General features: G+C 43.8%; 1 protein-coding gene across 2 annotated transcripts in view; it reads left to right on the top strand.

The window, feature by feature from the left end:
• Positions 1–27,647, top strand: part of LOC147897249 (alpha/beta-Hydrolases superfamily protein) — a 74,845-nt gene that overhangs the window by 14,859 nt on the left and 32,339 nt on the right. The window contains exon 6 of one of the 2 annotated variants that reach the window (XM_087380236.1): positions 25,362–25,428. In XM_087380236.1, coding sequence (XP_087236362.1) covers positions 25,362–25,428 — 67 coding nt within the window. Of the gene's footprint in view, positions 1–25,361; positions 25,450–27,647 lie in introns of both variants that reach the window. The other variant, XM_087380235.1, reaches the window with a different exon arrangement.

Here is a 27,647-nt window from a genome sequence, read left to right as displayed (position 1 = left end):
GCAACAAGTACCTGGCGAGACTTTCGAGGCAGAAGAGACGTTGGTAGAGGCGTTTTGCAGATTGCATGAGATCTGGCGCACTTTTCCTGCGTGGAAGTTCGTAGCCTGGCGCTGTCTTCTGCATTGAAGCTGTGCTATTTGCTGCGTACCATGGAAGAGCAGGGCTTGGCTTGTTTGAGTGTGATTGAAAAGGCAGCAAAAAAAAAAGGCCGCAGTTCAATGGTGAGGGTGGCGAGATGAGCAGCAAGAGGCAGGCTGGTCTGAATCGTGAGAGATGGGCAGCAAGGGCTGCTGGTCACAGGCGGGTATGGCGATGAACCAGAGAGAGTCAGCTTCTGAAAACGATCCAGAAGAGGCAGGATGGAAGCCTGACGAAGGGCGCAGCCTGTTTGCAAAGGAGAAGGTGGAAACACGTACAGCCGTTTTGGAGCGGAGAAGGCATACGGAAATCACGATTGATTTCCGCCTTGCTGGTTGGTGGTTGCCAAAAAATTAAAACGTGGGTTTAGAGAACCCTTGGGTAGTCTAGGGTTAGGCCTTGGGTATAGGGTTGGTTCCCCTTTTTAGGCCCTCTAGGTACGCTTTTGTAAGTCGGTGCTTGGTGCCAAAGGGTGTGCCTATTCTAAGGGGTGTGACCCTTGGAATAGGTATACCTTTTTATGAAGGGGTGTGACCCTGTTTGAAAAAAGGGTGTGCCCACACGAAAAGGTGTGTGTCCTTTTTTCCACGATGGGGTGTGTCCCTTGGGTGAGGAGTCAAAACTCTTCATCAAAAGGTACGTCCGATGGTGAAAAAGGTGCGTCCCTTGGTTTTAGGACAGCCCAAGCACATCAAAAGACACGATTTTTGTCGTGTCCATTCACATCAACTCGTGATGTGAAGGAGATGGAGAGGCCATTGATGACTTTAGGTGGGGTTGGCGCTAAAATTTTTTACGCTCATTCTCTCCATCTCTTCCATGCACAATGTGCGCGGATATCCTTCTAGCGGAAAGAGATGTATCAGATAGGCGCTAGAAGGTGGGGGGCATTTCCTATAGGCAGGAGCGAAATTTGCTCTGATACCACTGTAAGAAATCCTAGATTTACTATATTTAAAAATGTGCTAAGGAATAGAAAGGAGACTGAAATAGCAGAGAACAAAGAATATTTGTATTGCTTGAGTGTCTGTAGTGTTTGTAGTGTGTTATCCATATAGTTGGGCCTCTCTTATATAGAGAGTGAAGAGTCACACATGAAAAGGTGTGTACTCCAAAGTGTATGTGCATGAAGAGGTGTGTACCCCTTGTGAAGGGTGTGGTGGGGGGCGTGGTCTCCTCGATCTCTAGATCCGATGGGCTATGTCAAGTGTAATGCCACGTCTCTGTCGATCGCCTCTGAGGAGAGCTGAGATAGATCGAACCTCAATCGTGTGTGCTCTAGTCTCCTATTGCATGTGAGATCCCCATGTTCCTCGTCCAGTAGTGGTATCGTGTCGACTCCCTGTACTGACCCATCTATCTCTCATGTCAGCTAGCTCCTCCTCTACTCCCAAGTGCCCTGGAGCTGACTCAAATGCATAGAAGTCGGTGACCTGCCTCTGCGCTCGATCCACCTCAGTATCCTGTGACGTGGTGGTCGCATCCTGCTGATCTCATGTCCCTCTTGAAAAAGGCAATGGTAGCGCCCTCGGATCTCATACTAGGACGTCGATCGAGGTATTGGCTTGGTTCGGTTGTCCTCGTGTGCGAATTTCATTGGAGACGATACCTCGATCGAGGTATTTCACACCGAAGCGCTAGACAGCTCGACAGATGTAGATACGTGAGCTCTTTGCGTCACACCAGAGAGCTATCACGGAGCCTGGATACATGGAGCCAGATCATGTTCTTGGAGCATTAGCCCTGAGCGCCTGACATGCCTCACTCATGTTACACACTATTTGGCTTCTCTGGCCTGACTTGATATGATGTACTACATTAGTACTTCAGTTTATGTGTTTTCTAGTACTCAGCGAGGGCCTTAGCGAGCCCTTCGTTCCAGCCCACAGTGGCTTGTATGAGTTTACATTGTTTCCGCACTTTTGTCCCATAGGCCCGCGAGGCCTCCCGCGGACGTTAATATATCTTTCTTTCTTTCTTTCTCTCTCATTCTCTCCGACTTGGAGAACATTCCCAGGCTTTTCACCATGGCACGTTTGCAAGAGGCCATTTAGAAGCTTTCAAAATGGTGAAGCCAAGGATCATTAGGGCCTCCAAACAGAGTTGACCCTTGGGTGGGGAATACTTGTTCTAGTCCTAGTCAAACTGTTTAATGAAGTCTCCTACAGTGGCTTTCTGACCTCTCGGACCACAGACACCATCATACCCATTCTACAAGGCAGGGGATCCCATGAATGCACCAGAGATTACACATCAGTGAGCAAACTAAGAGCGCATGTATTCAAGCAACAAGACATACAAGTCTTAGAGGATATTGATCCACATTGTTTCACATCTTCATCCCAAAAGCCATCATAGGGGCCCATCACCAGAAACGAGGGTATATTGCTGCTTTGTGGATTTTTGCAAGGCCTTTGACTCAGTACAATAGGCTTGCCTCATTGCACGATCCCGAGCCTTAGACATTGTAGATGATTTTATATTGGTAGTCATGGCGTTGTACGAGAAAGTCATGGGCAAAGTGCATAGCGACAAGATTATTCGAGGAGGTGAGCAACACCTTTGGGGTTAAGCAAGGGTACCCTCTCTCCCCACCCTGCTGACCTCTACATTGATGAGATGGGGATACCGTAGGAGGTTGAGGATCGGCTCTAGCATGGTCTATCATACCCATCTTGCTATATGCAAAACGATGTGGTATTTATCTCATACGCAACAAGGGTGCTATAGATGCATTTGACAGCAGTGCAAGATTTATGTGAGAGCTGAGACGTGAAGATAAACATGGATAAAACCAAGTTATGATCTTCAACACTAATGGAGCTCTGCTCCAACGTGAGACTTTCACACTTGCAGAGGAGTCGGTTGTGATTCAGATCCTATGTATACTAGCGTGAACGTTCATAGGTCCCAAGGTTACCATGAAACCATTAGTGCACACATGCTTGACCAGAGGCATGCTCGAGCCAAGAGCGACAGTGTTTTGAGACACTTCCATCACAAGAGCATGAAATCCTTGTTCTTTGATTCTCTTGCTTGATTGACATCCTTATATGCAGGAGCGTTTTGGGCATTGGACTTGAGAGAGGGCGAGTGGATTGATTTTGAGAGACTATGGATCATGATGCTATCTTGTATGATTTGGGGAAAGACATGTACTCCACATGACATCATTTTGGCAGAGTTTTCCACTCGTGAGAGCCCTCCACACAGATGCCTCATTCTAGATCATCACCTATCTGAAACGGGGTCAAGCATTCGGCTGGAGAGATGCAAGCCATGAGAGACTACCATGGAGGACCCTCTCATTGTCCAAGCAGCTTGTGGTGGAGGGAGATGAGCAGTTGTGGTATGCTTGAGTCTCCATACGGTTTCAATTCTATTGACCATTTACGGCCATATCAATACTCACTAGACACCCCTTTCTTGTGTTTGGCTCAACAATTGATTCATCATATAATCAAGATGACCTATGATAGGTATACATCCATAGGACATGAAGACCTCTTGGTGGGACCAGGATGACTTTCTATAGGGCACATTTCCTCCACCAGAGCAAGGATGGCTTCATTCAAGCACCAGGATATCTACTCTCCAATGTAGTATGGATCACGAAGGGCCAGGCTAGGGCCATTTTATAGATGCCATATTGAGTTAGGTCAAGGGATTGAAGCCACACAACACCGTAGAGACCTGAAGTTTTGGTGTTGTGACCTGAAGTTTTACACACTTTGTGATCCACATGAGGTGGAAACTGAGGAGCATGCCTTTTCTCCCATGGATACGTGGATATGAGGAGAGTCATTGACTACTTAAACTAGAGATGTGCTGCACTCTTCATACACGGTTCACTCGACTTAGGTCTAGACTCATGAGACCTGTTTTGGGACACACCCTAGACAAGAGGAGATCATGTACATTTTCTTTACAGAAGAATCATGTACATTTTCTTTACAAAAGAAGAAGCGGGAGGGAGGCGTCGGGATCGAGACCTTGATTTTTAGGTATGCTAGGTCAATAGGAGACTAGACTTAGGCGCAATGCTAACCTACCCAATTCAATGTAGCTTCTCAGTGTCAGGCTGCCTTGTGCCACCCATGGGTGCATCCTACAGAGAGGGGCAGAGCAAGTTAGCAGTAGATTAGACATGCAGAAACACTACAACTCAAGATGGGATCCTAGTCAAGCCCACACAAAGCTTAGGTCACTCATGCTTGAGACATGATATAGGACACATGACAAGAATTCTTCGACATGATTTCTTTCTCGTAGTTCTTAGTTTCATTAGTAGTTCTTTCTTAGAGGTGTTCTTAGTGGGTGTACTCTCATGATGAATTCAGATTCCATGGTCTCATATGCTTTTTTGGCCCTCCGCGTACGTTTTGTCTTTTTCTCTCTCTATCTCTCTTTGCTTCAAATGGATGCTTGGGAGAGGCTGAGGTAACGTATGCTTATGTCCATATTTGGACTGATGGCTTAACCCAGGTTTGAGGGTTATGGATTAAAGCTAAAATATGGATAGATTTGACCTGACCCAAGGGTTGCAATTTCGGGAGAAGGCTAATTGAGTTTCGGCATAGGATGAAGGTTATGGCGTAATCTAAGGTGAGGCTTGGCCGTAACCTAAGGTTACAGTAGTAGCAAGCATGGATGAGGTCTAGATCTTGTATAAAGAGCTTTTTTAGGAAAAGCAAGGATAATGTGGCAAAGTAGGCTATTTAGGGCATAACCATCATAATTAGGGTTGGGAGCTAAATATGGGTGAACTAAGTGACGACAAACCAAGAGCCCATTATTTGGGACGCACAAATTATTGGTCACCTCCCCACATGTGAGCCCCCAAATGAGGAGTGCATCGGGGGGTGGACCATACAATAATAGGAAGGGTCATAGGGCTGCCACATGGACAGCGAATGGGCTGCCATGTGGGCAGCAGACAAAGAGAGGAAGTACCCGGTAGAGAGAAGCCGCCATGGAGGGCACATCTGAGGCAGAAGTGCCCAAAGGCTGTCCATGCTTGGAGAGGACAGGTCTGCACAGGGAAACCAGCAAGAAGACAAGGCAATGATGCAGCGATGATGTCAGCAACTGCCCAGGAGAACAGCCCCTACTATGGGCTGGATCAGCCTGGGCCACTGGCTGGATGCCAGAGGGACAGGCGGGTCAGGAAAGGCTTCCAAATGGGAGTCCAACAGGGCACTTGTAGACTTTTTCCGCCCGGTTGGCTGGTAGGGGGGATTCCAGTCAGTCCAATTGGGCTGGCTGGTCGGTTTTTGTGAAGGGCCCTTGGGGCCTATAAAATGGGGCCATTTGTCCCATACTTGGCATCACTTGGAGCTGCAACTTACAGAGCAGAAAGGAGCAGCAGCAGGGCTTCTTGGGCCTACAGCCAGGAGGTGGAGGAGGCATATAGGGCTGCAGACTTAGCTCAAAGCTGCTCACCTAGGCTGAATACCCAGGCAGCAAGGTGGAAGGATTATTGGACAAAGAGTCTACATAATCTCGGAGGAGCACGCGTGCTCAGAGATCTAGAGGTGCCACGCAGATATTAGGAGAACTTTGGTAAGATTGGAGGACCACGGTTTGACGGAAATATATCGTTGTGGATTCTATATTTGTCTTGGATGCAATGTCTATTTACTGGCTTCCACACACATGTATGGTTGTGAAGTAAACACAAGTAAAGAACTTTGATTCCGTAGTGAAAGCCTTCAACATGTAATTCGTGGGGACGCTCTATCAGTCTTCCACTGCGGGATACCCTCTGTAGGGATTTCATTTCTAACAAGAGAATGTAGCTCCCAAACAAATGGATCAGTCGGTTGGAAGTACTAGCCTAGTGGAAGGGACACATGGTGTAGGTAGCAATTTCTTTGCACTAGCGCATTCTCCTTGGGCCAAATCAAGTCTTCCCACAAGAGACCGATGACTTCTCATCACTTGAGGAGATTGCACCTAGCTTTTTGTTAGGTGATTAGGCAACCAAACTCGATCATTCTTCAAACTGGATTCTTGGTCCCGATTCTAATATGACTTGGAATTTTGTTTAGCCCACAAGATGCATAGGGGGATCTTGGAGCATGGATGTACTGCATCATTAATTGATTTTGTCGTGGTTATTGTCGCATTGGCATGAGACATTTTATGTATTACATCAGTTTCTTTATTGTGTTTATGTGTTTGGTAGCAAATCTCCTGTTAAGTATTTTATGACATTTTGGACTTGGTCTCATAGGCCATTTTGGGTTGCGTAAAGACATTAATAATATGTGTGTGCGTGCACGCGAGATGGCATGTGATTTTATTTATCATGTAATAATTATGGGTCGTACTACATGAAGAGACAAGTAGAGCTCTAAATATCTCTAGGAAGGGGTTCAAATATTACCTTTCAAGGCGGAAGGTGCATGAAACTTTTCCTACATAAGGTCTATTTATAGAGGGACATTCATTACAACAAGATGACATTTGAGCATGGGATGAGAGCCAACACCTTATCAAGGCTTTCTAAACTACAGGAGATCTGTCACGTGAAGGGGGTCATTGAAGCAAAGGTGCTGAAACTACCTGGACGTTTAGTCTTCACAAGCAGTTGTAGCTTGAATGAAGAGATTTTGGACTACCTTTTGATTAGCCTTCTCCTTTAGTGCTAGCCTTCGTCACGGCTGAGTCTGCCCTTCACCTCCGGAGTGCCAACAGAAACGTAGTACAAAGACTTTGTATGAATGGATGCTCAAGTATGTGTGGGTGTGTGGATTTGATGTGATACTATGGTCTACACCCACTGTTGGGCATTGATGACGACAGTGGGGATATCATAGTAGCTAGTCCTTGCTATGTGATGGAGTTTATGGTTTTCAACCTTATGAGTGACTATGATGAGGTTGAAACTGCACTATGTTGTGTTTTTAGAGGATGAGTTCGAGCATGTTCCTATAAGGACATGTGGGCTTAACAACACATGGACGACACTTTAGTGGTAGCTGATCTCCTTTTCGTAGGCGTTTGGATCATTGTCTGAGATACACAGCATCCGGGCCCGTCAGGCAGATTTGACACATTACACTCAGGAGCAGGCCTGAAACACCCAGGAGCAGACCCGCATTATACACAAGCAGGGCACCCTTATCCAGGGGCTCAGACACGACATCACACAGCTCCGAGAGGAGCTCGGGACCTTGAGAGCAGTGCGTGGAGGGACCCAAGTCATAGAGATGGAGGCACAGATAGCCACGATACAGTCGGCTATAGCAAAGATGACTAGATGGGTGGACGTGGCGAAACGGGAGCCCGCAAAGGCAACCGTTTCAGTCGCCATACAGGAGCAGCAGCAGAGGGCTTCGAAGGCCCTCAACATCTGGATACGAGGGATCACGCGAGACAGCACCAGCACCACGACGACGCCCATGGAGGAGGCGATCACCTTTGTGACCACCACCATAGGGGTCCTTGACCACGGCATAGAGGGAGCATGGCGTGTTGGGAGAGACCCCAACCGAGAGCAGCCCCTAGTCATTCGCTTCAGAGATTCACATGCTCAACTAGTGACACTCCGACGTCAAGCCGCTCTACGAGAGCATCCCACCCTGTCCATGGATGAGGATTTGACACCACTACAGATTGAGGAGCGGCGAGTTCTTCTCCAGCAGCGGGATGTTGCCCGCAAGGAGGAAAAATGGGCCGTGGTCTGAGATGGTAGGTTGTTGATCGGCACCCGTCGGGCTCCCACCCGTATCCCCTAGGGGGACGGGGCCTATGAGACTCAGGTTTCCGAGACCCTAGCTTGCACCATTTGGAACTGTAATGGTACCTTATGGTCAGACCCAGGGAACTTCTCAGAATCTTACACAGGACGAGACATAGTCTTTTACACGGAGACACACCAAAGCCCAGAGCGTCCACTACCGATAGTTAGTGGCTACACATGGGAGTCAGCCTTCAAGGATGAGACGAGGGATACAGGAGGAGTTGGAGGATCAGGCAGGGTCGCAGTATTGTACAGGTCTTCCCTCGTTGGAGCCATCTCTGTTGAGAGGAAGGATGCACACTCCCGATTCATGTGGATCCGAATCCGACGCATAGCCACTCGTGACCTTTTCATAGCAATATGCTACTTCCTGCCAGACACATCCCACTTCGCTAGAGTGGCACGAGAGGAGGGTGAGACATCGCCGGCAAAGCCTTTGACACAGTACCTCGAGCTCGACTCATCACACTCCTACAGGCACTGGGATTTGATCAGGAGATCATCTGGGCAGTCATGGCACTTTATGAGAGAGTCTTAGGCCGAGTTCAGACAGGCGCAAGTTGGATAGATGACGTCTTGAGTACCATAGGGATCAAACAGGGTTGTCCCTTATCACCAACCCTGTTTGGCCTCTACATCGATGAGCTTGAGATTTTCATGGGGGCTTTCGGAGGGACCGGTTGCTCACTTGGCGTGATCATCATCAGGATTCTTCTTTATGTAGATGACGTGGCACTCTTGTCATCCACACCCGAGGGGCAACTGCAGCACGACACACGAGACATCGAGGGGACACACAAATCACTATGGGAGACCTCTCGTCTCATTGTTTAGACTCGGGACACGTCCCACGAGAGTCACGGTGGCTCTGGTCTTGCGTCGAGCCTCCTCTAGGAGATCGAGACGCACGGCACCCCTTGACGGACGCCAGCGTCCCATCACTAGCTATGCACCAGGTAAGGCGACATGACATACGGAGGATTCCGCTCCACTCCAGTCTTTTTTTCTTTTTATTGTCACACCTAGATGTATTTGATTATGTATGATCAGACTTAGGACTCAGCACGGGTGATGATGCTCGTTTCGTAGGTCCACCCTTACTGTGATTTGTATCAGGTTTTCTTTCAGTCTCATAGACCCCTCGGTCTTCCGAAGACTCTAATAAATTTTCTTTCTTTCTTTCTTTTCTTTCTCCACATGATTTGTTGTTCCGATCCCCGCATTTATTAACTATTTGCTCTCTTCCACCTTGTCTCTCCACTAATAGCCTGCAGTATGTCTACTCTCTGCTCCCCTCTAACTCTGCTCTTCAGTTTGTTAGCTCCCCCATTAGGTCTTTGGTCCAGCCCATCGGCTTCTGCTTCAACTTGTTAGCCATCTCCTCCATCCCACTACCTCTGCTCCAATCCTTTGTCTTAGCCTTCTGCTTCGTAGCATGGGATTTTCAGTTGGGGCAGAGCCCCTTGCCCAACCTAGGGGTTAGCTCAAGTGCAGTGTAAGGCAAAGAAGAGGGCAATTTGTGACAACAGGCAAAAGTAGGAGCCAAAGTTGAAATTTCTAGAGATGGATTCACAGCTGGGCTGGAAATAACTTGCTTGGTCGGCTGCTGTCAGCTGTTGGGAGGAAGTCCTTTACTAATAATTCCCCCCATTGATGTGCTTGGGCAATTGAAGTCTAGAGACCCTTTCCTCGCATGTGCTTTCATTTCATTACAAGGGTGCAATCACATGCATGGAAAAAGACTACTCTTATGTAGAGATTGCCTTCATGAGCAAAGAGCACAAGATAAAGATTCAACAGACACTCAAGCTCAAAACGATTTGGATAGCAAGGGCCGAAGAACTAACTAAGATCAGAGAACCAAGAAACAAGGAAAGTGGCAGTTTGCAGAGGAGGAAATGTGGTTCCCAAATATGTAAAGGCTTCATCAAAAGACACTCAATTAACTTGGTGGGATCTCCTCCCTTCACTTCACATCTCACCGGCTTTCTATCTCACCACCACCCCCAAACCACACCCATTTGTTCTTTATTATATCCACACCACTATCCACTTCACACACTATGATGCCACTTACACCACCTACCATGTCATACACTTTGATCACAAGCTAAAACCCGCACACTCTGCACGCCTCTCCGACATTCTTAAAGACATTGACCACATACCACTCCTAGAGGATCGAGCCACCTTGATCACACGATCTCTTCATGAGGCTGCCCTACACACTTTCCCATACACCCGATCCACGCGCCCTCCACCCTTGGGCCTAGTACCCTGCAATAGCTAGTACGATGGCAAGTGTAAAACTTTATGCCAACAACTGCGACTCATAACCAAGTATCATCTTCCAGGTGTCGTCTGGTTCATTGGAAGAAGTAGGCTTTTGCCCGCCGGAATGAGGAGTTATTAAAATTTTTGTTTAGTAACAGCTCTAAAGACTTTTGGCAGAGGCTCCTTGAGGGGAGAGCCCCATCCCCTCTTATGGACACCGAAACCTGGCACTCTTATGCATGCATGCTATATCATGTCCCTAACCAGCCATCACGTGATCTCTCACATGCACCATGCTCCACTTGATGCACACTATTCACAAACAGGCAGCCCTAAAGATTCATAACGGCCAAGAGACAAATGAGGGCCTACGCAGTGAATTCATTGCATACAGGATGGCCCCAATCTTAGTGAAGCTCTCCAACGAAGCGGGATGCACAAGCTTTCCACACACTTGGACCCGTAACACCATCACCCCAATACACAAGGCAGGAAATCCCATGAGCTCCGAAAACTACATGACCATTGTGATTGGGCATGTCATATTCAAGACACAGAGGTTAGCTTGGTTGCAAAGCTTCGAGGATTCGGAGCAGCGGGTCAGGTAGGCTTCCAGATAGATCACAGGACTATGGATCACATACTTACACTCAAGGGGTCATGGAGGAGGCCAGGGCACGGAGACAGGGTCTATTGCTGCTGAGGCTTTTGACACATTACCAAGATCCTGGCTCATCAGACGTCTACAGGAGTTGGGATACGATCAGGAGACCATGTGGGGCAGTCATGGCACTTTATGAGAGAGTCTTGGGTAGAGTTCAGATAGGCGCAGGGTGGACAGAGGATATCATGAGCACCATTGGGGTCAAACAAGGTTGTCCGTTATCACCAATCTTGTTTGGCCTCTACGGCAATGAGCTTGAGACTTTTATTGGGATCCTTGGAGGAGCTGGTTGATCTTAGCTGGATCTTTGCTTCAAATTCCCTATACGTAGATGATGTGGTCTTACTATCTTCCTCAGTTGAGAGTCTCCAGTGACACTTAGATGCACTCCATACCTTCTGTGAGTTGTGAGACACATGAATTGAAGGTAAACCTTGGTAAAACCAAGGTCATGATCTTCGACATGTCTTGGGCTGCCATGCATAGAGAGCACTTTACTGTGGATGGGTTTTCAGTGGAGGTGGTTGCATCCTAACATACCTAGGGTCCTATTCTCCAACATGATCTTTACGATGCGATCGGCATTATAGGCTCGATTGAGCAGGGGATACGCTGCGCTAGCTAGATGCGAGTGACTGTGCTTTCATTCTCATTTTTAGGACCCTTAGACCAAGGCTCTTCTCTTTTACTCTTTGATTCGAGCAGCAGGTATGTGTGGGAGCCCTTGTTGGGGGCCAGATCTATCCAAGACAGATTGGGCCTTAGTTGCAATGAAACACGTTTTTATTTTTTGAAACATTACCAAACGTTTGGAAATTAAAAACACCTTCTTTTTGCATTGGTTTTTGGGGCAAAAGGCCCTAAGGTCAAATTTTGGCCCTATTTTTTATCAAAGCAGTCGAAGGAGGTGTCGCCATCACGCTTTGTTGGAAAACGCCTTCTTGGGCTCAATTCTGAGTGTATGAACATATTAGATTGCTGAAATGTTTTCCTCCATGTTCTTGAGTGTTGTGGGTGCATGAAATCATGCATTTTAGGTCCCAAGAATGTGTACGTATACAGTAGGCGTATAATTTTTGGTAAAATAAGCACCTGGGGAAAATTTTGAATTGAAACACGTTTCCAAATGTGACATTTCCAAATGTCTGGCAACTATGGATTAGGCCCGTGTTAAGAGGCTTTAGGTTCTCATGCTTTCATGGATGATTCGTAGTAAGCCTTCAGTCCCATATCAGGTAGTTTGGCTGAGTTCAGGGTTCCCCGCTATAGCTCGATGTGGCATTTTAGGTCATCACATATCTCTACCGCATTAGACAATATGGATCTTGCACCACAGGGTGACGTAGGTTTCCTTGGTTGGCCTTATTGTCCTCCATGGCACTGGCATTAGAGGGTGACGAGAGGTGCTGGTATGTACGTACATGCAGATGGTTTGAGAGCCTGTGGTTCCACATAGACATGCTACCTCCCCTCCAGTACTGTGTTGAGGCCCCCTCTATCCGGCTCACATATCAAGAGGTGAATTAGGTCATCCGAGAGGATCTCCTACAGTACACACATTCAAGACTTGGTTTGCACCTCATGAGCTTCCTGTGAAGCTCAGCTTCCACAGAGACCACTGACTACGGATTTCAGTGGAGGGCTTCATCGATCCATTAGGGTAAACATGGATCTGCCTCCCCTCTCCCTGAGGATATTGATAGGGCAGTTTCGGGTCTCATCACACCATCTCCGTATTGAGAGTGGTCAGGCAGAGAGCATACCTAGAGAGGGCCGCATCTGCACCTTGTGTGAGTCTTGGGAGATCGAGTTAGAGGAGCATTTTGCTTTCAAATGCCCTATGTACTATGAGGCTGTTAGACATAGGGGCGGTTGCTCAGAGCACGTGGGTGTGACCAGGACACACAAATGACTCCACTCAGAGTATGATCACTGAGTTTTCCAGCTAGACAGCACCGACCAGCAGGACCCACGGAGCTGCTGCCGCTGCGAGGACGTGAGCTGGAGCTAGAGACTTGTTAGACTTGTCAGCGCACCAAGGCACATATCACATTAAAGGACCTTCCTCCCATGTTCATCTGATCGGAGGCACGACCCATAGGAGTGACGGTGGCACTTGTTCACTGCAGGGCTATAGCCAGGAGACCATAGTGGACCACACACGTCGATAGTCACCAGCGATCTATCATAGGTTTTATGCCACCACATCAGCCTCGCACATCGACACCCCCCTCCTAGGGTTGATGCCCCCACTGGCTCTCACTTCATGGGGCCGGAGAGTTCTCTCTATGTATCAATGCCATTACGTTTGGTTTTCCTTTTTATTCATCATGGTGTTGATGCCCACTTAGTGGCTCAGCCCCTCAGCTCATTGTATCAGTTTCTTTCAGTCTCATAGACCCTTTGGGTCTTCTGTCTGAGGACTTCTAATAAGCTTTCTTTCTTTCTATATCTCCCCCTGTCTCTTTCTTTCTCTTTGTCTGTCTCTATCCCCCCCGCCCCCCCCCTCTCTCAATACCTCTTTCTTTCCTCTTTTCCCTACCCGAAGTTGGGCTGAACCCCCAGCCCAGCCCAGGCAGGGGTTAGTCTCAGCCAGTTAAGGGATCTTAAGGTGCCAAGCACACTGTTAGGAATCTAGTGTAGAAACTAAAAATAGAAGTAGGAAACATTTTACTTGTATCTCATTTGTATTTATGAGTAATTTTAGCTCCATGCAGGCCTGGATGGGATCCTATTGGGAGCCGTCGTGTCTTTGGAACTGTTTGGTTGCTGTTGCCTTCTACTCCCTCTGTTGGCATGCTTTGCACCTTGTGGACGTATTTGATTGTCCTCTCCATCCCAATGAGTTCTAGAGGTAGACTTTCATTTTGTGGTAAGAATATCATTTCTTCCAATTTCTCTATGCATAGCCCAAATAAATGGGAGATAGTGGGCACCTTGCTTCATTCCAATAGTGCTTGAAAGACCTCCAAGACACCTTTCCTCATCATGATCCGATGTGTACATGCTCATATATTCTGGCCACGACAGCATATGATTAGAAGATACTTCTAGTTCCTCCATCCTCCTTTATAAGTTGAGCCTAGGGACTGCATCAAAAGCCTTTTTGAATATATACATATACATATAGAAAGGCCTCCAATTCTCTTGTAGGGGAAGATTTTGTCAAGTCCATCTAATCGATTCTTCACAAATTGAGCAGCCTCCGGGATTTCAGTTCTATTTTAGAACCCCTCTGGCCTCTTTTGAAAGTCCTTTGAGCACCCATGCAATTCTTACGATTAGTGATCTATCGTTTGATTTTGGGTTTGCTTGCCAATGTAAGGTTTCTTGGTTGGTCAATCTTGTATTTGAGATGGGCATTAGTCTACAACACTCTAACTGGTCTTAGTGTGGCATGTGTGCTGTCCAGTACCTTGCTATCAACATATACCATTGACTATAACCATCTACTTGTGCATGCTTTAGGTAGAGCTCTACCATGTTGATCTCATGCAGTTTCTCCATTTGCAGAGGATATATCTCTTCTGTTCCCCTTTTCCTTCAAACATGTATAGATGTCTTCTCTTATACAGCTCCTCCTCCTCTTGCACATTTGCTGTTGATTGTAGTCTCCTATGAGTATAAAATCCCCCTCTTTTCAGAACATTGTTATATGTACTCCCCAGGTAGAGACATTGCTGCACAGCTCACACAGTAATGCCACATCCTTTACTAGGTGAGCTATTGTGTGGGATGCAGCACCTGTTTAGGAACAAGCACAACATCCTTGCTCATACATTTTAACCTTTTTTTTTTGGGTGGGCATTGAGTTGGATTACTTGAACTTTGTTGCACATGGTCTTGCAACATGTCTTTCCTTTCCCCCACTTATTTGTGCTTGTGTTTGACATACAAACCGATTGTACTTTGAAGTCATCATTTTGTGGAGTTATACATGCATCACACTCCCAAATTTTTGCTAATAAAATGATATTTGCATCTTCTAGCAGCATCTCAAGACCAGACCCCTTCTTCCACAGGTACCCATGATGCACAAAGCATTGAGGTTTCTTAGGAGGATCTGATGAGATCTGTTGGACAAGTTGAATTGTACAAGCCATACAACTTTGTTTGCAGCACTATGTAGCTGCTTTGGTTTTCATGATTATAGACTGCATAAAAAGGTGGAAGTATCCGCTTATAACATTTATTTTTCAGTTTTAAAAGTGCTTGCAAATCTCTAGTATGAAGGTGTTCGTCTACTTGGAGGAGGTAGGGGCTGGGGGTTTTGACTGGTGTACTTATTTTTAATATCTTTGCCATTCTTGGGGTAGATAGGTTAGTGGGCTGCATCCTCCTTGTGCTGCAAAAACTCTCTCTTTTGATTGGTATTCCTCCCATCCTATTGTCCTTAGCATTTGCCTCCATGGTGATTTGAGGGTGCGTCAATTTTACGAGCAAAAACCTATGAGTAGGTTTATCCGAGCGTGTTTTTCAAGAGATTTAAAAATGTGTATTTCTTTAGGAAACATGGTTTTTACACTTTTATTTTTACTAGAACTAGATCCCTTTATCATAAAAATATACACAATTTTACATAACATAAATTTTCTTCTTCATAGACATCCTTTGTACCCATGTTATTACCTAAAAAAAGTGTTTAAAAATAATTCCTTTAATAAACATTCCTCATAATCACTCTCAATGTAATACTATTATACATATATAATTACGTATTAACACATTTATATCTATATGACAAGAGCTTTCTAGTGTTTTAATAGCATATATTTATGGATATGTTTCTAAAGAAGTTTAAATTACTATAAATAAGTATTAACTTGGCCTCATATATCACTCTCATAAAATACATGTAATATTCAATACTACGTATGCAAGATTTTTCAAAATATAACTTCATAGATGTGCTCAAATGGGGTTTTCCGATCAATTTGAGTGGCTAAATGACTATATTTGGACATTGGATGTGAAAGTTATGCCACTTTTAAAAGTGATGTCCATGGTAGTTTCGCCCGGCGAAACTACCTTGGAAGACCTACTTCAAAGGAGTTTCGCTAGCGAAACTACCTTGATGGCTTGCTTTAATGAGGTTTCTTTGGAGAAACCCTTTCATGAGGCTAGGTTGAGAGAGGGTTTTCAATGTCACCCCCTATTAAGTAAAACTTATAAGAAGTATCATAAGGAAATTTTCATAGAGAAGTCTACTCTACATGTGGGTTTCTTCAAAAGCCATCCCCTTATGTTGCTCATCATTCCCAAAGATTCATGTAAAGATTTGTGTATAAAATAGACATTGCTATAATACTTTGCATATTTCTAAGTGAAACTATGTTTTGTTCCGATCTATTTTTGCCATATTTTTACATAGTTGGAAGCTTTTTTTTTTCTTTCTCTCGGACGCTCGGAAGATTTCGCTCGGAAATTGCTTGTCCCCATGATTGATTCTTCTTAAGTGATCTTGTGTTGTTATTGTTATGATTATCGTAGAGCATGATTTTCTCTTTTGGAACAACCTGAACTTTCTCGACCAGCTGCATTTCTATATCCAACTCTTGTTTCTTTGGCCATTTGGACCCTCTTTATACCGTGTTCTCTCCCTTGTTTCTTCAGGAGATTTGGGATACCCAGTTAATTCATGTTTCCCATTTTGCCAATGTATTGGATGTATTGACAAAGAATTTTCATTCAAGGAGAGCATGCCTCCATCCGCCAGCAACATCCCCTTCTAGTTTCTTACTAGCGTACTTTTGTATGAGCGGTTAAATCAATTTCCATGCTTTTGGTGTCAGTCATGGCTCCCATTCTCAACAATTGTATAAAATGGTTGTATGTAGTAAGGCAATTGAAACTGCACTATGTTGTGTTTTTAGAGGATGAGTTTGGGAATGTTCCTGGATTCATCTAGGTGTATGTAGTAAGGCAATAAGTACGAACTTCTCTATTTTTCAATCTTCCGCCTCAAATATTTGTGCTTTTGCATTTGTTATTCAATAACTTAGTTGTTCACACATTCATTCGATCTCCATAAGAATAGATGATTTCTTTCATTTTTAAATCCAAAGTCAATGGCCCCTTCATATAACTAATATCTTTCCTTTTCTAGATTCGCGATCTTTGAGGACTTATGGAATTATTTAAAATGCCTGGAGCTATTGATGGAAGAACGATGTTATCATATGCCTATATTAGCAAGACTAGGGCATTTTTAGCTTTTTCATTCTTATTCTTGTATTCATTTTCGTGCTCATCTATGAAGATCTTGAATAACATTGGGGAGAGTGAACAGCCTTGTTTGAGCCCTTCGCCACTTATAAGGGTCTTATCCATCTCCTCCTAAATAATCTACCTTTGTCTCAATAGCTGCTTAAAGGTACTTACGGACGCCTAATTTGGAATTTCACAAGCCTTATTATGTCATTTTGGTGTGAGCTTTGTATTCCCCCTAGAGCAGAAAAAGAAAAAGCTCCCTTTACCTTGGGCTCTTATATTGTGTGACATGATGCCTCAGTGTCTAATATGACCCTCAATGAGTGCTTTGGCTTGGAATAGTGCCTTATTTCTGCTCTTATCCCCTTCGAATGAATACTTTGGTTTGGAATAGTACATTTTTACCCTATGGAAAGCAATTGATCTTTCGTAGAGTGATTTTGCCTACTCGTTAAAATTTTCTCCAGTAGCATGTACAAGCTTGTCCATTATTATGAGCTGCTTGCATGTCTACCATCCCCCCCTTTGAAACTAGGGTGTATCTATCTAATATGTTTGCCATTCTTTTGGGTAGCATTCTTTCAACTCTTCATTGCTACACTTGCTGCGAGTTCTTGTGTTTATTTCTTTTCCCATTTCAGCATTCCTTTAAATAAGCTTTCCAGGCTCAGCCCTTTCCTTTGTTGATGAAAAAGCATTTTTTGCATTTATGTGCTTTTGAAAGTGTAAAGTGAAAACTAGGTGGAAACCTTGTATGATAGTTTGTTGAACTAATTGTGAGACAAAGGGGAGCAGAGAGCAAGAGTGTGAGCAAGAGTGAGTACTGAATAACTGAATAGAATGAGTACCTGCATAAGCTGTCTCAACAGAAAGAGCCCCCCTTGCGTGCCTTATTGCACTACGAATCCTGCCAGGCAAAGGTGCCTCAAGCCTACTCTCCCTGAGAGTCTGTAGCAACCAATTCAGAACTGTTTTGGCTGCATGTATCTCTTGAATCTCTTGCCTGACAACTTCATCCACACCCTGTGGAGGTACAAAATCAGCATGCGGCTGAATCGGGGCAATTGGATCAGGAGGAGGTTGCTGTAAATTCTTTTCAGCATGAGAACCAAATGCTATAGGAAGCGTCTCCTCAAAAACATCATATGAAGAAGCTGGAATAGTAAATTCAGCGTGTGTATGTGCTGAATTCTCTGAAAAAATAACATCTCTTCTCACAAAAATCTTGTGAGAAGCAGGATTGTAGAGACGACAGTCTTTCCTTTGTGCACTATATCCAACAAAAATGCACTTAAGTGCCTTATCTGACAACTTATGTCGAAACTCCACAGGCACGTGGGCATATGCAACACAACCAAAAGGAAACTCAGGCATTATTTCTTGCTGCGAACATAGTCTCTAAAATCTCCCAAGCTGCCTTTGAGGTCTTGCATGACCGAATGTGAGGAATAATGAACCTCTTGACATAAGGAGAGATCATAGAAAGAGCTTGCATCCCTAGAATCCCATCTTTTCTACTCTGTTGTGGGAGCCACTGGAGTAGAAGCTGCTCCAATTACTTGTGCTGCATTTTGACTTCTACCCTTGCCTCCAGTTGTAGGAGTGACAGGTGTAGCCATAAATTTTGGCCTTGCTTCATCTCCATTGACATAATCCGAGAGATGTCTGCCAACCAAGATGTTGCGAACCGTAAAACTCCACAAGGAGTAGTTGGTGCCATCCAACTTATCCTCCTGTGTGAGGAATCCAAACACCTCATTGGGGTTGTTCAGAGCTATTTCTGCCAGAAAAAACTCGAAAAAAATGCAGCAAACTAGACAAGTAAAATCCCTCCTGGGATGTAAATTGCACAATCAGAGTCTTGCCAAAAAATTCTGCCCACAGTGACAATTACTGTCACTGCCTATCAAAGGCTTGAAATGCACCATAATGCTCTGCAAATGCCCAAAATCCTGCAAAGAATATCTGCAAAATTTGGCAAAAGTCTGCAATTTGACTCAAACTGAGTCCAAAACTGCTTGTAAATCTCCCAAATGCTCTTTCAACTGCCAAATTGCATCTGAATGCCAAAAGCCCCAATCTCTTCAGGGAAATTGCATCCAAAAGAGGGCAAATCAACTGAAAGCCCCAAATATGCAATAGCTTGCAGTGCAAAACCAAAAGCCCCAAATTTTGGGGTGAAATTGAACAAAAATTGGGGCAAATTCATAAAAAAGCCCCAAATTGACAGAATGCCCAATTTCCCAAAATGTGGCCCGTGCAAAGCACACACAGATCTGCTCTGAATCTTCAGCCAAGCAATGGCACAATGTACAAAGAAATTGCATGCAAATGGACCTTGCAAGAAGAAGCTTGCTCAAGAAACTTGCAACAGTCCGTACAGTACGGCTGTACGGACGGTTGACGTGAGCTATACTGAGAAAGTACAATCAACTGTACAGGAGACTTGGCGCAACTTGTACGGAATGTAAGAACTGTACGGACATAATGGCGCAATTGTGCGGGCGATGACAGGTACAGAATACAGTACGGACAACTTGTACAACGCTCTGACTGCAAATACGAATGGTGGCGCTGATGGAGCAACTGTACGAAACCTGTACGTGTGTACGGACGGCCTGCAACGGCATTGGTACGGATCAGTGCGTTTGTACGGGGTAGCTGGTACGGAATCCGTACAGTCATACAGACTGTACGAAATGGCATTTGAAGGTCATGAGCTGGAGCGGGATGCAGGCAAGAGAACAGGCAGGAAGAACCTGATCTAATACCAAATGTGAGACGAAGGGGAGTAGAGAGCAAGAGTGAGTACTGAATAACTGAAGAGAATGAGTGAGTACAAAATGAGAGTGAGGGGTTTTGTCTAAGTGACAAAACCCTTATCCTATCCACTAACCGTAGTTAGGGGTTGGAGTATGGTTAGGGGGAAAAACCTCAATGAGAGAAAACTACCCCTAACCTACTTATAACAATACATTGGCCACCACCTATAATATAATAATAATTCTAACACTTATATGGATCTTATAAGGCATTGTTTTCCAGTAGCCGTGGCTCACTAAGATCGTTAAGACTCACTATGGGAAACTTTAATTGTTATGCTCCAGCCGAGATAGCATGACCTCGGAAAAATCGGTGGGCATTTTCCCTTAGAGGACCGACTTCTGTAATATTTTATGTGCGTAAATTAAATGGTCAAGGGAAGTAACTGCCAAGGTCCTAGGTGAGGGTGTATTGGCATCGACTAGGTGGTTCTGAGTGCTCATGCCTAAGTGCACCTAAATGTGTAAGAATGCCAAGGGGCAAATGTTTTAATTGTGCCCCAAGAGAGGGGTAAATGGTGTACCAAGCTAAAGGTCTAAAATGATGACATGTGGCAGGAGGGAACCATCTAGGGATTTGTGGGCTTGTGGATAGGCATCTGTGTTGTTAAGTGTGTCTGTTACTAAGTTAGTAAGCGGTGCACCCGATAACATCCTTTCAAAGCCCGCAACAACGGGATATACGGTTTTCGATGAGCCCGAGTTGAAATGAAAGGGCAAGTAGCCAATCATGATGTGATTGTATTGTTTGACTCAGCGTCAACGCACAATGTAATTAACTCGAAGCTTATTAAGAGGCTCAAGTTGAAAACTAGTCCGTCTGACTATGCTTATACGGTCAGGATGATGGACAGAAGTTCAACTGAAGTATGGGCCCAGAGGGTTACCTAGTTGGAAATTCGAATTTAGGACTATGTTGAGAAGCTGGACTTTGAGTTGACTAGGCTTGCTCACGCAGATATAGCCCTAGGCATGGCTTGGCATTTTTGGAAAAATCCAGCCATTGATTGGAAAAAGCATATTTACCAGTTCAAGATGAACGGGGTACAATATGTTTTGCGAGGTGAAAAGGATTTACCTCGAGGACCATTGATTTCAGCCATGGAAATTCGTATTCGGAAGACTCCGAAAGAGTTTCTGTGTCTGTGTATAGCATCGGTAGAGTCGATTGATGATGCATCGGCTAGCACTGAGGCTACCCAAGATGGAAAAATGGCCGAGTTGGCTAAAGAGATATCGGAGAAGTACTCTGATTGTTTTAGGGATGAGTTACCTCCAGAGCGGAATGTTTAGCATAAAATTGAGCTTATCCCGGGAGCAGAACCTGTAAATAGACCTCCATATAGATTAAGCTTTACAGAAGAAGCTGAGGTGCGAAGACAACTGGAAGAATATCTCAAGCTGGGGCAGATTTAACCCAGTTTTTCACCTTTTGCTTCGCCAGTGATATTAAAGAAGAAGAAAGATGATACTTTTCGTCTCTGTATAGATTACAGAGCATTGAATAATATCACTATTAAGCACAGGTATCCGATGGCTCGGATCAATGGTTTGCTAGATGCATTACATGGGGCCGTAATTTTCAGTAAGATAAATCTTAAGTGTGGCTACCATCAGATCCGTATTAGAGCCGAGGATGTGCATAAAACCGCTTTTAGAAGTAGGTTTGGACATTATGAGTTTTTGGTAATGCCCTTTGGACTTACCAATGCTCCAGCTACATTCGTCATGCTTATGAACGATTTACTACGTCCGTACATCAGAAAGTTTGTAGTACATTTTATTGACGATATTCTGGTATTCAGTAAAAGTATTACTGAGCATCATGAACACACAAGAATAGTGTTCAGTACTTTGAGGAAAGCCAGTCTTTATGTAAATAAAAAGAAAACTATACTGTGTATGGTAAGACTTGAATATTTAGGATTCATAATTACTCTTGAGGGGGTAGAAATGGATCCAAAGAAAGTGGCTGCGATACTGACTTGGCCAATCTCTCAGAGTTTGACCGCTTTGCGATCATTCTTGGGATTTGTCCAATTTTATCGAAGGCATATCAAAGAATATTCTGAAATAGTATCGCCATTGACTGATCTGACCTCAGATAAAGTATCTTTTATATGGGGACAGAATCAACGGGAAAGTTTTAACACCATAAAACAAGCTGTGGTCTCAGGACCGCGGTGTTAAAAATAGTTGATCCCCAGAAACCGTTTTTCCTTGAAACCGATGCAAGTGGCATTGCGGTAGGAGCAGTTCTCCTCCAAGAGGGAAGGCCAGTAGGCTTTGAAAGCAAGAAGCTTTCTCCCTCTCAACGAAATTGGCTAACTCATGAATTAGAGTTGTATGCTGTTGTCCATGCTTTGAAAACATGGAGACATTATTTGTATGGATCAGAGTTTTATGTGGATGTTGATCATGATACTTTGAAACATTTTTGTAAACAACCTGACTTGAGAGGCCGCCAAGCTAGGTGGGCAGAACTCATGCAGGAGTTTAATTTGACGATCCGGTACCGAAGAGGGAAGGATAATAAAGTTGCTGATGCGTTGTCACGCATTATGCATAACATGAGTTTCACGGTGTTAGAGAGTGCTCTAATGACCGAGATAAGAGAAACTCAAAAGGTGGACGAGTTCGTCCAGAGCCTTTGGCCTAAGGCTCATGTATTAAAACCCGCGGGGAAAAGGATGACCTGGCATCCAGAAAAGGCCAAACTTATGCAAGATATGCCATAAGGGATGGTATGCTGAAAAGAAATGGCAAGGTAGTAGTACCTAATCAAAATAATCTCAGGTAGAGAGTCATTCAACAATGCCATGATAGTCCATGTGCGGGACATCCAGGAGTCGAGAAGACATATGATCTCGTGAAGCGAGATTGCTTTTGGCCAAAGATGAAAAAGCATATTCATGAATATGTGACGCGTTGTTTTTCGTGTCAGGTAAGTAAGGCAGAGCGGGTGAAGCCACCCAGACTTTTACAGTCCTTGGAGATACCACTAGGTAAGTGGGAGAGCATTTCCATGGACTTTATTATAGGTCTGCCTACGACACAAGGTGGATATGATTCTATCCTTGTGGTGGTTGATCGTCTTACCAAGATGGCTCACTTCATTCTAACTAGAGAATCTGTTAGTGCCCCGCAAGTGGCGGATTTGTTTATTAGACATATATTTCGTCTGCATGGATTACTCAAATCCATAGTGTCAGACAGAGATGTCAAATTTACCGATCATTTTTGGACTGCGGTATTTGAGACACTAAGGACTGAGTTGGAAATGAGTAGTGGGGATCATCCAGAAACGGATGGTCAGACGGAAAGAATCAACCAAATTTTAGAGGATATGCTTAGAGCATATGTATCATTGAGGCAACATACATGGGACAAGTGGTTGCCATTGTTAGAGTTTGCCTGCAATGATAGAAAACATTCCTCTACCGGGTTCAGTCCATTTGAACTGAACTATGGTTATAGGCCAGCGAATCCAACTATAGTTGGAATACCTCAGAAAGTGCCTAGTGCCGCGAACTTTGTGGTTCAGATGTGGGAGATGCTAGCACTTGCGAGAGCTAACATCCGCCAAGCTATGGATAGAGCTAAGGCGTATGCGGATGAAAACCGATCCGCTAGAGAATTTAAGGAAGGAGAAAAAGTTTTTCTCAAAGTTCCTTCGCACTCTAAGTCTTTGACTGTAGGAGAGTGTGCTAAGTTATCACCTCGATATTGTGGGCCATGGTTAATTCTAAAAAGAATAGGCAAGGTAGCCTATAAATTAGAATTGCCACAGGGTTGTAAAGTGCACCCAGTGTTTCATGTTTCTCGTTTAAAGAAATTTTTGCATACAGGTGACTCACTAATCGAAGGTGTTGTTTTGTTTCAGGAGATAGAGGATAATGCAAGACGCAAACCAACAGGAATCCTGGACCGAGGAACAATGTAAGTGCGTAATCGGAAGATACCCACGGTGTTGGTTGCATGACATGGTCTACCTCTATCAGAAGCTACCTGGGAATCCGTATACCAGTTACGGAGAGTGTTCTCAGATTTCATCATCGAGGACGCTGATGCTTGAAGAGGGAAGGAATGTTATCCTCTAGCCGAGATAGCATGACCTCGGAAAGATCGGTGGGCATTTTCCCTTAGAGGACCCACTTATGTAATATTTTATGTGCGTAAATTAAATGGTCAAGGGAAGTAACTGCCAAGGTCCTAGGTGAGGGTGTATTGGCATCGACTAGGTGGTTCTGAGTGCTCAGGCCTAGGTGCACCTAAATGTGTAAGAATGCCAAGGGGCAAATGTTTTAATTGTGCCCCAAGAGAGGGGTAAATGGTGTACCAAGCTAAAGGTCTAAAATGATGATATGTGGCAGGAGGGAACCATCTAGGGATTTGTGGGCTTGTGGATAGGCATGAAGAGAATGAATTACGTATCTTGTGTGCATGCAATCCATGAGATAGGCTGGGAGGATAATCTGGATGCCATCGCCTGTGATTGTGAGCTTGAATCGACGGGAAGAAGTTTCCTGAGTTTTTTCTGCCCGTGCCCATGATACGAGAAAAGAAGGCAGAGATTTGTATGTAATGTGTCATTAATTGCCCTTCTTGTACTTCCTCAATATTTTTGGTAAATCATTGTCACTCTGCTCCAGCTTTCCCTTCAAATTTTTCTCACGGGCAACTGCGACAGTCTTCTTTTTAAAGACTTTATCACATCTTTATTTCTTATTTCTCTAGTGTGTTCAGTCTGCAAGTGTCCATGTCTTTTTATTCCTCCTCACAACTCAATATTCAAGTATATAAATCTTGGTGCCTATCATCTACCAAATCTATGTGAATGTGGAATTGATAAATAAAGGAGACATGAAAACCATAAAGAAGAAAGTTATTCATCTAGACCTCTCCAATGTAAAGATTACAATCTTGCATTTTTAGTGGCTTCGTGTTAAGTCTTTGGTGTTCTATGGGCAGGTTTGTTTCTGGATTTCTTGTTTGCCACATGCTGTTAATATCTATTTTAATACTACCATTAATTAGACCTTCCTAGGACCAAAAGATGTTGAATGAATTTTGCCTTATGTCTCTCCCCCACTCTGCCTTGCTCTTGATTGAATGTTCCAACTCCACAATAAATAAAAACTTGTGCTAATAAATAAACGTTATATCTATGTGCATTTTGTGGTATTAGATAATAATTCTTTAAGCATGAAGTCTGATTGGAGCATGGTTGTGGAAGCACATTAGACAAGTTCATTGTGAGGACAGGTCATCGCAATTGGTCTCTCACCCAATAGTGTGACTTTCTTTTTGGTCACAATCACAAGGGATCCAATAACTAATAATGCATGTTGTCAGCTGCAATAATTATTACTGTTCTTTACTTTCTTTTCTTCCTCGTGTCAACGCTCACAAAGAACTCTATTATGCATGACCTTTAAATGTTTTGGTTATACAAGATTGATTTACATTGTAGGTTTGATTGGTGATGTGTTGTTTGTGTTTCAGCATGGGAGGCCTGGTTGTTAAGCAAATGCTGATGCAAGCTGCACATGATAAGTCACGCTCACACTTGGTAAACAAGACTTTTGGCATAGTATGTGTACTTTCCCATACCTTATGTTCAATGTCATTTTGTAATATGAATTTGATGCTTGACTTGAGTGTTCTTTATCATATGTGCTTTTGTCGTGTTTGGTTCCTTTTTATGCTAGTTCAAAATATGATATTAAGACAAGCATGCATGGTTTGACAAGAGAGATGTAATTATTGCATGGTTGTTAGACACACTTTAGAGTGGGTGTCTTAAGTGTCCTAAAAATTAGATACTTAAGAAACATCTTTTTTTAAAACTTATAAATATTTACTCAAAAAATATATAAAAGTACACAAATCTATAAGCTGCCATATATTAATAGTTACATCAAATCCAGGCATTTAACACGTCATATATTAAACTTTTAACTCTACCATCTAAGCACTTAGCCTACTATACGTTCAACATTGAACCTTGTAGAGACAATACACACTAGTCAAGAGCTTGCAAGACAACACTCGTATTGAAAGACCAAAATCCAAATAGCAAGAGCGCTAGCTTGCCAGACAACTCACAACTACCAAAATGAACGTAAAATACCAAGTCCGAATTGCAAAAATTATGAAAGATCAATCATCATAGGGAAGTGTAATACATCACAAAACAAGAATCAAGATGATAACTAAAAGAAAACATGTCAAGATTGACACAAGAAGATTAAGACTATAACTTGCATTGCATATTCATTACTGACAACCACATTGCATCATTTCCAACCACTTAACTTCAAACAATACTACTTAGAAACAATTTAAGAAATAACTAGATGGAGGCTAGAGTGCCCCTGCTCAATGAAACCAAGTACAAGACACCACATTGGCCCCAAACACTTGGCGCCTCTTTCGATATTTATTTATTTCTTTAGGAATGAAATTGGTACGAATAATAAGGGCTCACCCTTGTGCTTTGCCCCACGGGCAATTCCACTGTCCAAGCCAAAACTTTGGCTACAACCTGCATTCCATCCTAGTGCACACACTAGTACCCAAGTGCCAAGGCAAGGCTAAGGCATTCACCATTGTCCATGACCAACTATAAAGGTGTCCAAGCATCCAACTTGCTCAACCAGCACTGGCAATCCCACAACCCACTGGCCAGCCTCTCAGGGTGACCAAGCTTCAACACAGATCTCAGACTGAACAAGTGACCACAATAGAGGAAGAAAATCCACACACTGCCCCTTTGACCCCAATCTAGTTACACCCTCTGTGACTTGGTGCCCAATCACTACCTGAATGGCCAAGAGGGGCTTCCAACAACAAATGGAGCAATAATAAGCTTCCAAAATCCACAAATGCAATCAACGTGAAAGGGATAGTGACAAGAGAACTCAAACCAGCTTCAAACGACTTCAATCCAGCTCTAGATCACCTCCAAGGAACTCCAATCCAATCCAGAACACCTCCACGGGCAACAGATCCATGCAGCTTGAAGAGGGGAAGGAAGAGAGATAACGAGCTGGAATCAGAGATAGAAAGACAACAGGAGGATCACGGACAGGAGAGAGGAGCTAAAGAAGCTGTACAATAGGAAAAAGGGGGTGCACAATAGCGTTGAAGGTATCTCGGGATGCATGCCAGCAGAAGAAAAAAACCGTACCCTTCACCTTGGCATGCGTGAAATGAACAACGTCAAAAGAAAAATAGGGTTTTAAAAAGCATTTAATTTTTAAAATTTAAACAAAAAATACTTTTTAGAATAAATAAATATTTATTTATATATTTTTAAAAAGACAAGCGTCTTAAGCATGTCTTAAAGACATGTATGTTTCTAGAGCATCTTAAGTGTTTTATTAGTAAGAGACTCGTTTCTAAGCAACCATTTAATGATTGCCAAATTGTAAATTGTTTGCCATGTCATTTGTCATTTGGCATAAGACTTAAAAATGCAATAAGAAGAATACAAATAGATGGACTACCTTTGGCAGAACCACAACCTTCACAATTGGAAATAGCATCAAAGCTGTTGGGGTCTATGTATATGCTACATGTGTGAATTTGGTATCAAGTAAAATTGTGCTTTTCACAAAAGAGGATATTGAGCTTGTCATTTATTATCTTGCTCCAAGTAAGTATTTCTATAATAAAGGTGTCGTATAGGAGGATACTCCTAGTCCACTTTATAAAAACGCAAGGTATCATAAGCACGCTAAACCAATAATATTTGCAGACTCTACCATGATTGAAGAGCCAATGCTT

This window comes from Dipteris shenzhenensis, chromosome 10 (assembly GCF_047967505.1).
Source record: "Dipteris shenzhenensis isolate YYH24624 ecotype China chromosome 10, Dip_SZ_1.0, whole genome shotgun sequence".
In the NCBI taxonomy this organism is placed as follows: Eukaryota; Viridiplantae; Streptophyta; class Polypodiopsida; order Gleicheniales; family Dipteridaceae; genus Dipteris; species Dipteris shenzhenensis.
This window is presented reverse-complemented; position numbering and strand designations above follow the sequence as displayed.